This window comes from Gavia stellata, chromosome 3, assembly GCF_030936135.1.
Source record: "Gavia stellata isolate bGavSte3 chromosome 3, bGavSte3.hap2, whole genome shotgun sequence".
Classification (NCBI taxonomy): domain Eukaryota; kingdom Metazoa; phylum Chordata; class Aves; order Gaviiformes; family Gaviidae; genus Gavia; species Gavia stellata.
In genome coordinates, this window is record NC_082596.1 from 56,548,772 (window position 1) to 56,561,573 (window position 12,802).

Sequence of the window (12,802 nt, forward strand, 5' to 3'; positions counted from 1 at the left end):
CTGCTCACAAACACTTGGGGTGATCTATTACTTGCAGGTGATGTATTTTCAATGGTAAAATCTTTCCTCAAAGTGACTAGAAGATTAAAAATGTTGTTTCATAGCTTGGACTTCTCTGCGGATTTCTTTAACATAACTATCAATGACTCTTCCTTCTTAATTCCTTAACAATCTAAATACTCGGTTATCAACAAACTGAACGTGATTTTTTCAATTTTCTGTTTAAAAAAACAGTTGATGTTGTTAAGTAGCAAGAACATCCTCACATGCCAGATATTTTGCAGATTCTGAATACCGAAAAACCAATTAACTGACAGATCTGCTGTACTCATAAATCTTGCACTGTTCATTAAGTGAACCTGAAGATCCTTGTCCTCCAAACATTTATAGACTCGCTGAAAATAAAATATGTATTTACTAGGGTTTGTAAATACAAAGAAGAGTCTAATGCGATGCTAGGATCTTAACATGGAGTTTAATGGATGCATTTTTTTCTATCTGTAATCTCCACATATGAAGCAGACACAGCAGTACTAAACGGTGATATATTTAGGTAAAACTAGCGATGTATCTTCACTATCCAATTCAGGGCATTTTAGGCATCTAATTAAGCTGCAACTCAAAGGATCTATGGTAGAAATGTAAGTTTCTTCTATAGCTGAGTTTAGACAAGGACCTCCATTAGGACCACCGTTAGTTGTCTGGTCTGCCTAAAGTAGACAGTGTGCGTAACTCTCTGAATATAGCTTAAAAACAATCCAGAGGCATTTACAACTGAATAGGTCAAGTTGCTCATTTTGCTAAAGTACATCTTAATCCAGTTATCTAGAAATAGCAACGGAAGAATGGATGTTATCAGTGGAGAAACTCACGGTCAGTCGGGAAAGTCAGACATCATAAAAAGTCATACATTTAAAAACATCCACAGATCAAACTTAAGATTGTTACACAGTGAAATATGCATTTTGTTGTACCTGTGAGTAATATTCTTGCTTATTAAGTAGGCAGAGCAAGATTTATGATGTCCTTAACTTCTCATTTCTTTGCTTGTAAGAGGTTGCATTTTGTAAGTGACATTGTAGGAGACTACAGTGTTATCACCTAGCTACTATGAAGTATTTTTTTTAAAAGTTGCTGCTTGGCTTTGGATTAATAATAAAAATAGTAATTCCACTCAACACTTTACATTTGTAGTCTTAAAGTGCTTACAAAGATGCATTATTTTTACTATCCTTAATTGGAAGCATGAAAATGCAGGATGGAAAGTGTGTTGCCAAAAATGACAATCAACAGAGCTACAAATTGTGTCCTGAAGATCTCACCCTATTCTCCACATTCCAGCTTCTTCAAACTGTACTTTTATGTAGGTCCCTTCCAATATTTTCTGATCTTATGAATTTTAAATGAGGAAAGGGAATAATTTAAAAAATCTGTATTTGCAATGATTATCTCCCCTCTCATTTGAGATATTGCGGTTATTTTCTAGTCTGAGGGTCACAGTAAATTAGCCCCTGGCAAATATTTAATTTTTAATGGAAACCACTGCAGCATTGAGCTACAGCAAGCAAAAGCTTCACATTCATCCTAAGATGATCCTGCTGCTGCGTCACAGATCAGTTCTTATGTTGCATATACAGCAGTTCTGTATAACTCAGTTTTTTTCAGAAAATGTTTTATCCTGATTATTGAAATATTTTCTAATAACAGAATGACAGTTGACATTGTGTACTGAAATGTCTGCTGTAACAACAGCTGGCTTGAGAAGTGTTTCATTTTTCAAGTAGATCATGGAGGCTGGGTAGCCAAGGTTTTGTGCGATTTGAGTTAAAGAGATACTTGTTTTAAATTAGTTGAGAAATGTCCTATACTCATTTTAGGTTCTCCATTGCCCTTGCCAGACATTGGGTGGAATGAAGCTGTTTGGGGGCATATTTCTTCCTAATAGTCCACATTTTTAAGAAACTTTTAAGAATGAATTAGAATGAATAGCCACTAAGATAATGTGTGGGCTGCTGTGCAGCAGTCTCCCTGGAGAGTGATAAGCCAGGAAAGACATTAAAAAAATTTCTGTAATGAAATGTATATTTCTCACAAGTAAGGAAAGATCTTGACAGATCATATGTTATGATGTATCTGCTCTGTTCTCTACTTGTGGGACAAATGGGATTTCTCCATATAATTCATTGTGGATTATCGTTCTGTTGCAGTTTGTGTAATGGCAGCACATGGGGAATTTAGGAAATGACACTCCAGCTGTCTTTTACAATAACTGTTTCTTTTTATGCTTTTGCACTATAATAGCTCTTCCTTCAAATTATCTTTTCCGTACAATTCTCACTGATGTACCTGTGTGTATGACAAAATGAATTAAAAAGAAAAATGGATCTACATAAATTACATCTATTTTCCCTATGTGATAGGTGTTATTTCATTCACCAATTTATTGATAAAAACCCAAAGAAAAATGTATATCTGGAGTTCTTTTTCTATAATACATTTTTAATAAAGAAAGTGAAGTCAATATGCAGTAGCTGGAAAAGTAAATCTGCCTCCTCGTTTTCGTTATTGTGTGAGGTGTGATATATATGTATTCTAAAGAATAGAATTATCTGTGTTGCAGATATATTATTAGGAGATATTTTATCTGTAAGGCTCATTAAGCTTATCATTGTTTTCAGAAGTTCCAAACAGGTGGGAGAAATAGAACATTAGCAGGTGAGAAGCAGGTGAGCTGCCCAAACCAGTACATTGCCTATTGTGTATCTTCCCTGAATTCAATACTGTGCAAATCTTTCCCAGTTGTCTCCAGAGATTTACTGTAATCGTTTGGTTTAAAGCAATTTTGTAAAAGTTCATTAGTGGGACAGGGAGAAGCAAGAAGTCCCTAGGAGTATATTTGGGGCCTCGATATTTCAAGGTGTAGGCTTGGAAGCTGTATCAGCAGGACTCTTTCTCTGTAACAGCACATGTAGTGCTTAGTGAATTAAACCCAAAACCACTTGCTGGGTAATGTCTTATGGATCAATTCTGTGAACTAGTCTCTAGCAGAAGGACTGTAAGAAAACTAGAATTCTCTGTAGGCTATCTAGCTGCCTGAGTCAGAAAATCCTGAGGAAGATACCAGGTCAAGTTTTAGATCGAATGAATGATTAGTTTGTTCTGCCTTGGGAGCTTTGTTGCTGAACATTTCCATCTCTATTTTGCTTTTAACTATGTTTAATTGTTCCTCATCCATTGTTGTCTGAGAGTAAGTGTGAACTTTGCAAGAAATTGAGACGTGGGTTTATGCCCATAGAGAGCAATTCCTTATGCAGTTCAGTCTGGCTTACTACAAAAGTATTTTCCACCCAGCCTGAGTTGAGACTGCTCTGGCATGGGAGGGCTTGCTTGCTTTAGATGCTGTTGGCAGATGTGTAATGAGATAATGATTGGCGCCTTTTTGGCAGACAGCCACAAAGCTGTAAATCATCTTAGGATTTACAGGATTCCATTTCTCTATGCTGGCAGCAATCTGCATTTCTCAGAGCTGTACCCAATGATGGTACGCCATGATTAAGGAGAAACTTATTTACATTAGTGGGTTTTAATAATTTCAATTTGCAAACCTTTAAAAATTTTCTAAAGAAGTGTGAAGAGATGAAAGACAAACAAATTGAAGCCTTTTGACAAGGCTTCTGGTTTTCGTATTATTTGCAAATTTTTTACAAATAATCCATGTATTCCCAGGAATATTATTATAAGTTGGAAACTAGCACTCTAGTGAACTTATTAAAAGAAAACTCATTTTAGACACTGAATGCCCCTGTGTTCCATTGACTTCAGTAAGAGATCAAGGGTTTATTTTGACTTTTACGCTCTTCACTAATGGCAGTCATTGGGATTTGAACAACAATGCATTTCAAGTATGACGGCAAAGGACACTAATATTAGTCCATTTAATGAGCATTATCTATTTTAAACCACTCAGGGTGTGTTGAGGTCTTGTGAGAGATCAAACTTCCTGAGGTTTTCCCTGTTTGGTCTGGGACTTAGCCATTTTTGGCTTCTGTTACCAGAAAAGTAAATCATGTGCCTTCACGTCCCTCTTGAATCAAAAGATTTAATCTACTGATCATTCTAGTAAAAAGATCAAAACATGAGTTAAGACCAGCCATCATCCTGATAGGATTCCACTGGTTTGTTTGGCAACTAAATATTTTTAACACAAGATTAGTATGTCAATACAAAATTATAAAATGCATCTACATTATATGACTTACAGATACAATGCATAAATTAAGAAATTCTGCAAGTACTCTTTTAGACCACAGAATGCACAGGACAGATAGCACATAACAACTTGCTTGCTGCCCTTTTGGCAGCTTGTGTGTTTTATTAATGTAAAAACATATTTTTAGCACCTTTAACTTTCTTATTTACATTAAATTTACTAACTACAGCACAGAGGTTGGGTGAATATTAGATTATGTCTTTCACAAAATCACATTATTTTTATTCTCTGACAAAATCATCGTCTTTGTGGTATCATGAATTGTGTTTAAAAAAAAAGCACATGCTAGTTGAATCCGTATTTTTTAAATGCCTGTATATGTTTAGAACCACAGAAACTTGTGGATATGTCAAAAATAAAACATGTTAGTACAGTGTGTAATTCTTCACTCAAATACTGGAGCAACTCCAACATTGATGGTGAAGCTCCTTCAGCTTCATATGTGTGTATGAGAACTATGCAGAGAATCTGGATAGCACAAGTGAAGGACTCTTAGTGTTGCAAGCATGCAACTTTGGAAAGGTTTAATAGCACTTCACGTGCAAATAATTCTTCTTGCTAGTACACAGATAATCTCATGTCAAATTTTAGATAACATCTGCAGCTATGCATAAATACCATTTAAACAGGAGACTCATATTTTTGCTCAATAAATGAATCAGTTAAATGACATTTTAACAACAATACCCACAAGTACTGTTTGCTTTTCTCCTTGGTTTATCCGTAAGGTAACTGTTGCTGCATGCTTTTCTTAATGTCACTTTCTTTCCTTTTTTAGAGTTTCTTTGAAGGACAGTCTGCACCATGGGATTCAGCTAAGAAAGATGAGAACAGAATGAAAAATAGATATGGGAATATCATTGCATGTAAGTATTGACAACATAATTGTGCACTGTGTTAACTTCCCTTCAGAACTGGATAAGAATGACCACCAGCCTCATGCTCACATCAGGCTTATATTCCTCTTCTCTAATTACTACGATAAAAGTGAGGGAAGATGTTACTTTTTTTTTTTTTTTTGAGAAAACTGTCAGATTTAATGCATGTTCTCAACTAGCCTTCTGTATACCTTCCATCCTGTGATCAACATTTGGCTAATGGAGAATGACACCTTTAACCAATACTAATCTCTAACAGCTCCCAAACTGCTTCTGGCAGCTTAGTGAAACAGTAGTCATGGTCGCATCAGTACCTTGGTATTGTAAGCGTGAAAATGAACAATGGCGTTTAAGGAGGGATCATTTAATGATGATACTGGAGTTTAGAAGTCATGTATAACCCTGGGTATGTGGGACAGCATAGAAGAAAAAAGAGTGCTGATTGTCTGAACATTTGGAGGACCTGTGGAAGGAGTATGTAGTGCGCATTTACACTGCCTAACTTCAGCACCTAGTCTATGTGCTTGTCTGGTCTCAGATCTACCCAGGTTTTCTCATCAGTGAGCCACGTGGACATGTCAGAGAGAAGGACTGCTCATCTAGAGAAATGATTCAGCAATAAAGCCCATTTGAATGCTTCTGAATCACCAGTTCAGGAGGTCCTCTCTGCAGTGCTTGCAGAACAAGTCTAGAGAGACCAACTCCTAACTTAGTGACCTCCAGTAGGTGGTATGAATAGGCCTTTATATGACTGTGGCCCAGATGGTCTGAGACAGTCTACAAAGAGAAAACAGCTCTGTAACGTGCTGCAGGAGCAGAAGGAGAACCCACAGGAAATGCTTGTGGAGGCAGAGGCAAGTTAAGCAAGGGACGTTACCTGCTACATCATTTTGAATGGACATGCTAGTATTGCTGTGTATTTTGGATGCATACTGTGCTAGCTACTGAAAAAGAAAATGAAATCTTCTAGGGAAATGTGAATACCGTGATGGGCTGGAGCATATGCAAAAGAAGATAAGTTAGCTGGATGTAGTTTTGCTTGTTTCCATCCAAGCAATCTTTAATGTGTAACAAACTTGTTATTTTTTGAGGATGTAGCAATACATTAGATGACTATTATCATTTAAGTAAAAATACTGAAGGCATAAATAAGAATACCAAAAAGTTTTATGTTTATCCTTCCTTTGTGAAATTTTATTTCCAGTCCAAACCTATGACAATAGATCTTCTCTTTTAGTCAGTGTTTAGTGTTGTCAGTCCCCTCTTTAATGTCATGTTAGGCATTGCCTTACACTTTGACACCCTTTGGTTGAAGAAAACAGAAGACTACTAGTGCTATATGTCTGAGGTAATGAAGTGATGAGTAGCCAAGGGAAAACAAGTAAAATATACTAGATACACAAATCAATGGCAATGACAAGTGGTGCTGAAGGCTTTCTGAGAGGGCAAGTATAACTCAGCTCATTTAGAGCTCAATTTACTTTTAATGTCCTCAGTATTTAGCAAAGAGAAAGAGTTGAATGGAGTTGGTATCAATAACACTTCCTATTTATGTGGCTGTGAAAACACAGATAACACGAGTCAAAATTAAAATCCATTAGAGTTAAAGGGAGTATCTTAAAAGAGTGGCTGAAACTGCCCACAGATTGTTGTCTATTAAATACATGTATGCAAATGGGGTAGTTAACTGTTCGATTATTTTCTGTGTTTTTCTTCGCTTGTCTCAGAGGCTGAGAGTACAATTTTAGCAGTCCACTTTTGAAGATTTGTCCCAAATAGTTGTATAAAGTATTGGCTTTAGCTGAAAAGCATTTTACTAAATTGCCCTTTTATGCTATGTTTAAAGACTTAAAAATACGATGGTTCAGGTGTCACCGGCTGTGGGTACATAATTATAAAGAAATGTATATTTTTTTCTGTAAAGCATTTAATGTAATTTTTTTCCATCCATTTATCCTCTTTGTTTAAATATTCCCCAAGATACTACTGTTACATTATTGCTTGTAGTCATTATTGTTCTCTGAGGGAACTAAAATAATAGCACCAAGCGCCCAGCACTGCAGGAGCTTGTCAGAATGGCAAAATGCTTTACATTACCCAAGTGATGTGCGTTTAATTGGCTACATGCCCCACCCACTGTATGAAAGCGGCTGCAACTTGTGAGTCAGTGCATCAACAAACTGAATCATGATCACAGTCCAGTCATCCACAGAAAACACGCTCCTTCTTTACTGAACACAAAAAGCTTTGTGTCTTCTCTTTAGGAACTAAAACCGGCATGAATCTGCTAAATTAATCTTTTTTTACCTAAGAAAAATTTTGTTACTGCTGTAATTGTGTAGGGTAATGCATGGATTTTAGTAAAATCTGTTGGGTTTTCCTCAGGAGAGATCTTGAGGTAATTTTGGAACGGGAGGGGTTATGTATTTATTTTTACCTAACTCAATATTGACTAAATGAAAAGAGAATATTGATCACAGCTTTTAAAAGCAGCTAAAGATTTTAGGTAAGAGATTTATAAAAGGCTTGTTTTGCAAAGAATCAGCAAGGCATGTCCCAAGAAGGGGTCATTGGCTAGGCATGCTAATCAACCAGCTACTCAAGGGGCTTGTTAGAGATCACAATCTGCAGGCTGGCATATACATTTTGTAGGTAACGTGGCGGGGAGCGAGAATAAAATGCTTGTATTCATTATCTATTACCATTTTCTACAAAGACAAATGGATTCTAACATAACTCATTTTGAAAGCTTAAGTGATCAGTGCAAAGTTAAATTTGATCTCCTAATAGGGGGGTATCAAAATAACAATTAGCTGGAAAAGAGAGTTTTTAAAAGCTACAAAAATTGTCAAGAGCAGCTAAAGTATAAAGGACAAAAATACCCTAAAAATCTGGACAGTTAACCTAGAGACTATTTAAGAATCAACATACATGTTGGAAGAATATATGGCTTGTGTACCTCTTAGGTTTAAATCTACTTGATATAAGCACAGACATAACATTTCTTTTAGTTGACTGAAGAATTTTTTCAAATTAAGAAGTGCTGCCATGCAGCAAGGAGTTAACTAGAGTTTTCAAAGCAATAAAAATAGGAGTCACTCCAGCTCCACTGCAAAGGAACAGTTCATTGCCTCGAGAATTCCCAGAAACTTAGCTGAGAATGCAGTACTAGAAAGGATTCACGTGAGAAGAAAACAGGGCAAAAAAATGATATGAAGGTATATTTATGAAGTAACTTACCTAGTTTTGCCCAATTTGAAGCAAAAATGATTGCAATGAAAGAACAGAGTAAATAAAGAAAATAATAAAATAACAGGAAAGGTAAAGAAAAGATACCACTGCATATTATTCAATTGTATAAATCAGTCTAAAAGAAATAGCAGGAAGTTATATTTTTAAGATGTTACTTAATGGGAAATTTAAGCTTGGTTTGCCCAATATGGATCTCATTAGTGTGCAAGTCATCAAAGACAGGATTCAGTTGGCTAAACATAGACATGTAGTGCCATTTCAGGTGGCCTAGGACATCTGTGCAGGACCGACAAATGTGGCACAGTACCCATGAGAGACTTCTGTTATTCCATAGTGGCAGCTGAAGGCTAGGCAGTATATCCCAGGGTATATAAAGTGGCATGAGATGCTTGTGCTTAGACAACTGAATCCTGCCCTAAGTAATTCAAGAAATACAAAAGTGGAGATCTTTACTAGCATGAGTTGTCCTGTTGAGAATGCTTTTAAGGCAATGATGCAGGAAAACACGAAAATGTGGATGAAGACATACCATGAGCCCAAGCGAGCTTGACTTCTGGAGTCTGCTGACTTCAGCAGAAGTTGGATCAGGTCCCAAAACTGTAAAAGCAGCAACCATGTCTGGAGCTTAGAAAGTTCCTGATGTAGTATCTTTCTTAAGATGAATTCTTAGTATTAAGGGCCTGTGAGCCAATCCTCTGTTCTGAAGAAACTGATAAGTAGCTTAATTAAGCAGAGAATAGCACAGCACTTGGATGAGCGTAGCTTGGTAGGGTCAGACCAGCATGGGCTATGTAGTGGAGAGTCACATTTCTATAAATTTTTAGTGTTGGAAAAGCAAATAAAGAGCCTGATGAACAAAATTGATTTGAATATTCCATTGTGTTTGGAAAAACTCATTCTTGAAGACTGTTGGGTGAAATATTCACAAGTAAATAGCAAAATAAGAGCTGTGTGGAACCTAGACCTGGAATTTTACTTCATTCTGATTTACTATGTTTGGTTTACAACCGTGCCCTTTCTCTCTCCCAAGGGAATCCCAGGGAACCAAATGAGGCTCTGAGATCTGTAGTCCCTGAGACTTGGAGCATAAAAAAGGATGAAGTAGAGCATTTGCCTCTTCCTTTCCTACTTGGCCATTTGAAAATATCTTGACTTGTAATTCTTAAACACTGTTATTTTAAGAACCACTTGCCCTCTCCTTCCTTCCCCATAATGTGGGCAAATATTATGCTACTTATGATGAAGTTGGGTTTTTAAGCCACTTCGTGTTCTTTCATTCATTTGTTATCTCTTAGGATTTTTAAAGTTGAAAAAACAGCTATTCAGAACATGGGTGGCAAGTTTCAGGTGCTCTGATGCTTATTTACATTTACAACAAAATAATGACAGTCATGAAGGTCTATCGTCAGCTGCAAGTAATATTGGCTCAGCTAGCAAGCAGCACTCAAAAGCAGTAATACACAGGTATCTAATTAGCAAGAGTAACTTGTAAACAAAGCAGCAGTAAAGTGGTTATTTACCACCTCTCCATCCTTGAGATCATACCCTCAAATTGTTTTATCAACAACTTGTGCAGCATTCTGGAAAAGCCATTGTGTTTGGTTGCTTTTGAACCAAGAGAATCAGGCAGAGCATATGAACTCTCAAAGAAGAAAAAGCCCTGCCAACATACAGAGATTCTCTTATGGGGGGGTTCTAGCCTCTAGCACTTCTTCATCACTGCTGTGGTATCATAAAGAAAATGAGGCAGCTGACAAGAAATGAATTCATGCCGTGGTGTTTTGGATTGGAATTTAGAAAAAAGAGTTAGAAGATATATTCCTGGATAGATACAGATGGCCACAGTGGAGCAAAATTCAATGACAAAGCCGTTACCTGACTGCCTTGGTTTTGTCATTACTTTATTTTGCTTTCTCCCTTACTGAAAACATAATGAGTTTCCTTCAGAAACTGTGAGGTGGCAGTATGTCTTGTAGAATGACTTCAGCTATTTTGAGTACTGGCAGAAGCATTTCCAAATGACTAAACCTTTGACAATGTTATTTATTTCATTGACAAAAGGGGAGGAGGGGTGTCAAGGCAAAAAGCATGATTGCAATGGATTTCACATTAGAAATATTTAAGACATTCAGACTGAAAATCAGAGGGGATTTGGAAAGCCTCATGAATGACTGAAATGAGGATTAAATGTAGATACAGTGTCTTCATGGACAACAAAACAAGCATGAACTTGCAAATACTGAAAGCTTAGTTTGACTTTAAAGTACTATTTTGATGAAGGCTTTGTTACTGAATGTTTCATTAATTACTTTTTTTCCTCTCCATTGTTCCCATTTCAGATGATCATTCTCGAGTGAGATTGCAGCCCATTGAAGGAGAAACAAGTTCTGATTACATCAATGGAAATTATATTGATGTGCGTATACTCATGTAGTCAACAAACATAACATTGTGTTCAGTCAAAGAGGCAGCTCTTATTATTCTCATGTTATTCATAATTTGTAATAGGTATCACAGCTAATATCAGCTGCTAAACGTTGTTGGAAAGTACTATCTTTGGAAACTAGGTGTACACTAAAGGAAAAAAAAAAGCCTCAAAGGTTTTGTCAATAAGTGAATGAAAGGAGTCATTTCCTCCAACTGCCACTAGACTGAAACCTTGCCAGCAACACTGTATGGCTACTTTCCCTGCTGGTGCTTATATGGGCTAACAAAATGTTATTTTCACTTTCTGTCAACAGCTTGGCATCATTCCACATTTAAAAGAAAGCTGTTTGCATATTAATGTGACAAAACTCTGTAATGCCTAATGCAGAGATTTGCAATCTCTTGTCATCTCTGCACTTTTAAGTCGCCTTCAAAGTATATTCTGCAGCTGTTAACCAGTACTTCCAATGCAAGTAAGACATTTCATTAAATATGTAGGTTGTTTAATTATTGAAGGTGGCTTCTTTGTTCATTCTGCATCATGTTAACTTAATGTTTTACATTAGAATAAATTCTTTAAGAGACAAGGTGGGTTTGGTTGAAAGAATGAACTCAAAAGTAGAATTGAAAACCATTAGAAAGTTAATACTCCCTAAAGCCAGAAATCTATGGACAGCAAAGGTAGTAATTTTATTATTTACCTGGAGTGCTAGATGTTAGGCTAAGTAAAACAAGTGTTGCTTCATAGGAAACTGTGTCTCCTAAAGATTTCTTGTTCAGCAGTGGCATCTTTGAAAAATGGTGTCACAGTTTGCAGTTCAAATTTAATCACCAGTATGAAACAGGAATGTAACATGTTTTTCTCAGAGTATGAAGCAACTAGAGCTATACAAGAAAAGTAGGTACTTCAATTGTAATAATCTGAAGTCAGAAGTTGCAACTTTCTGAAGATATATCCTTCTATTGATGTTTATTAGCATGTTGAAGAACCAGTTAAGTTAAGCTCATATTTCTGCTCAGTCCCTTGCTATTTGAAAGAATAGCACAGTCACCAAGAGGTAAAGGCAAACATGGAAATATATTTAGTTAGACATCTCACTAAACTCTGAAGAGAGTAATCTGTCATGAAAGGAAAGAGAGACTTCACATTGGGGACCTAGATTTGAATTCACTTTCACACTTTCTCCAACATTCAGGATTGTTCTCATTTTAGGTTTTTAGTATGTTCTTCTGTCAGATTTGGATCTGACTCTAAAATACTAAAAAATGTGAGGAATAAGGATTTGGACCATGTAGTCTCATTTAAATTGCTGACAAGATAGCTGCATAGCAACCTTTTTTTGCTTATGGAAGTACAAGAGGATGAAGAGAATGTGGGTCTAAAAGAACAGTGGGTGAGAACCAAAAAATTCTCTCCCTTACCCTCAGCAGATGGCTTCATGGCAAAGCTTGGAGGACTGTAGACATCTTCCAAAGACAACTCAACCACAAAACACAGCATTTTTTGTTTACAATCTTGCTAGTCAGGTTTCCATTAAAAATGCTTGTTTTTCTACTACAGAAGCAGCTGCAATTTTACTCTTGCATGTGATTATTAGTACAGTTGTCATGTTGTCAGAATAAACATGTTAATAAGGGAATGGCACCGTCACAGACACTGTGAAATTTTCTTGGATAAAAGAGAGAGGACAATGGTTATGCTCTATTTTTTCCCAAGCGTTTTTTCACTGGTGAACAGAATAATTTGATCCCAGCCACTAGGGATATTACATAACACATAGCAGAAAAAAATCAACTCTCTAGCTATCTGAACACTTCTCAGTTCATAGACTTCCAATTTTTACTTCAATGGCATGTAAAAGAATCAATTCTGTAATTCATGTTATTCTTTCTGTAATATTCAAGGTATCTTCAGTTGTTTTGAGTCTTTCCCACCTTGCATCACTACCATGCCCCTTGCTCTTTTACAAAGAAA

At 36.4% G+C, this 12,802-nt stretch overlaps 1 protein-coding gene across 1 annotated transcript in view; it reads left to right on the top strand.

Annotated features, from left to right (window-relative positions):
• PTPRM (protein tyrosine phosphatase receptor type M) overlaps positions 1-12,802 on the top strand; it is a 481,477-nt gene that overhangs the window by 413,900 nt on the left and 54,775 nt on the right. The window contains exons 21-22 of the mRNA XM_059815570.1: positions 5,049-5,136; positions 10,740-10,816. Of these exons, the coding sequence (XP_059671553.1) occupies positions 5,049-5,136; positions 10,740-10,816 (165 nt within the window). The remainder of the gene's footprint in view (positions 1-5,048; positions 5,137-10,739; positions 10,817-12,802) is intronic.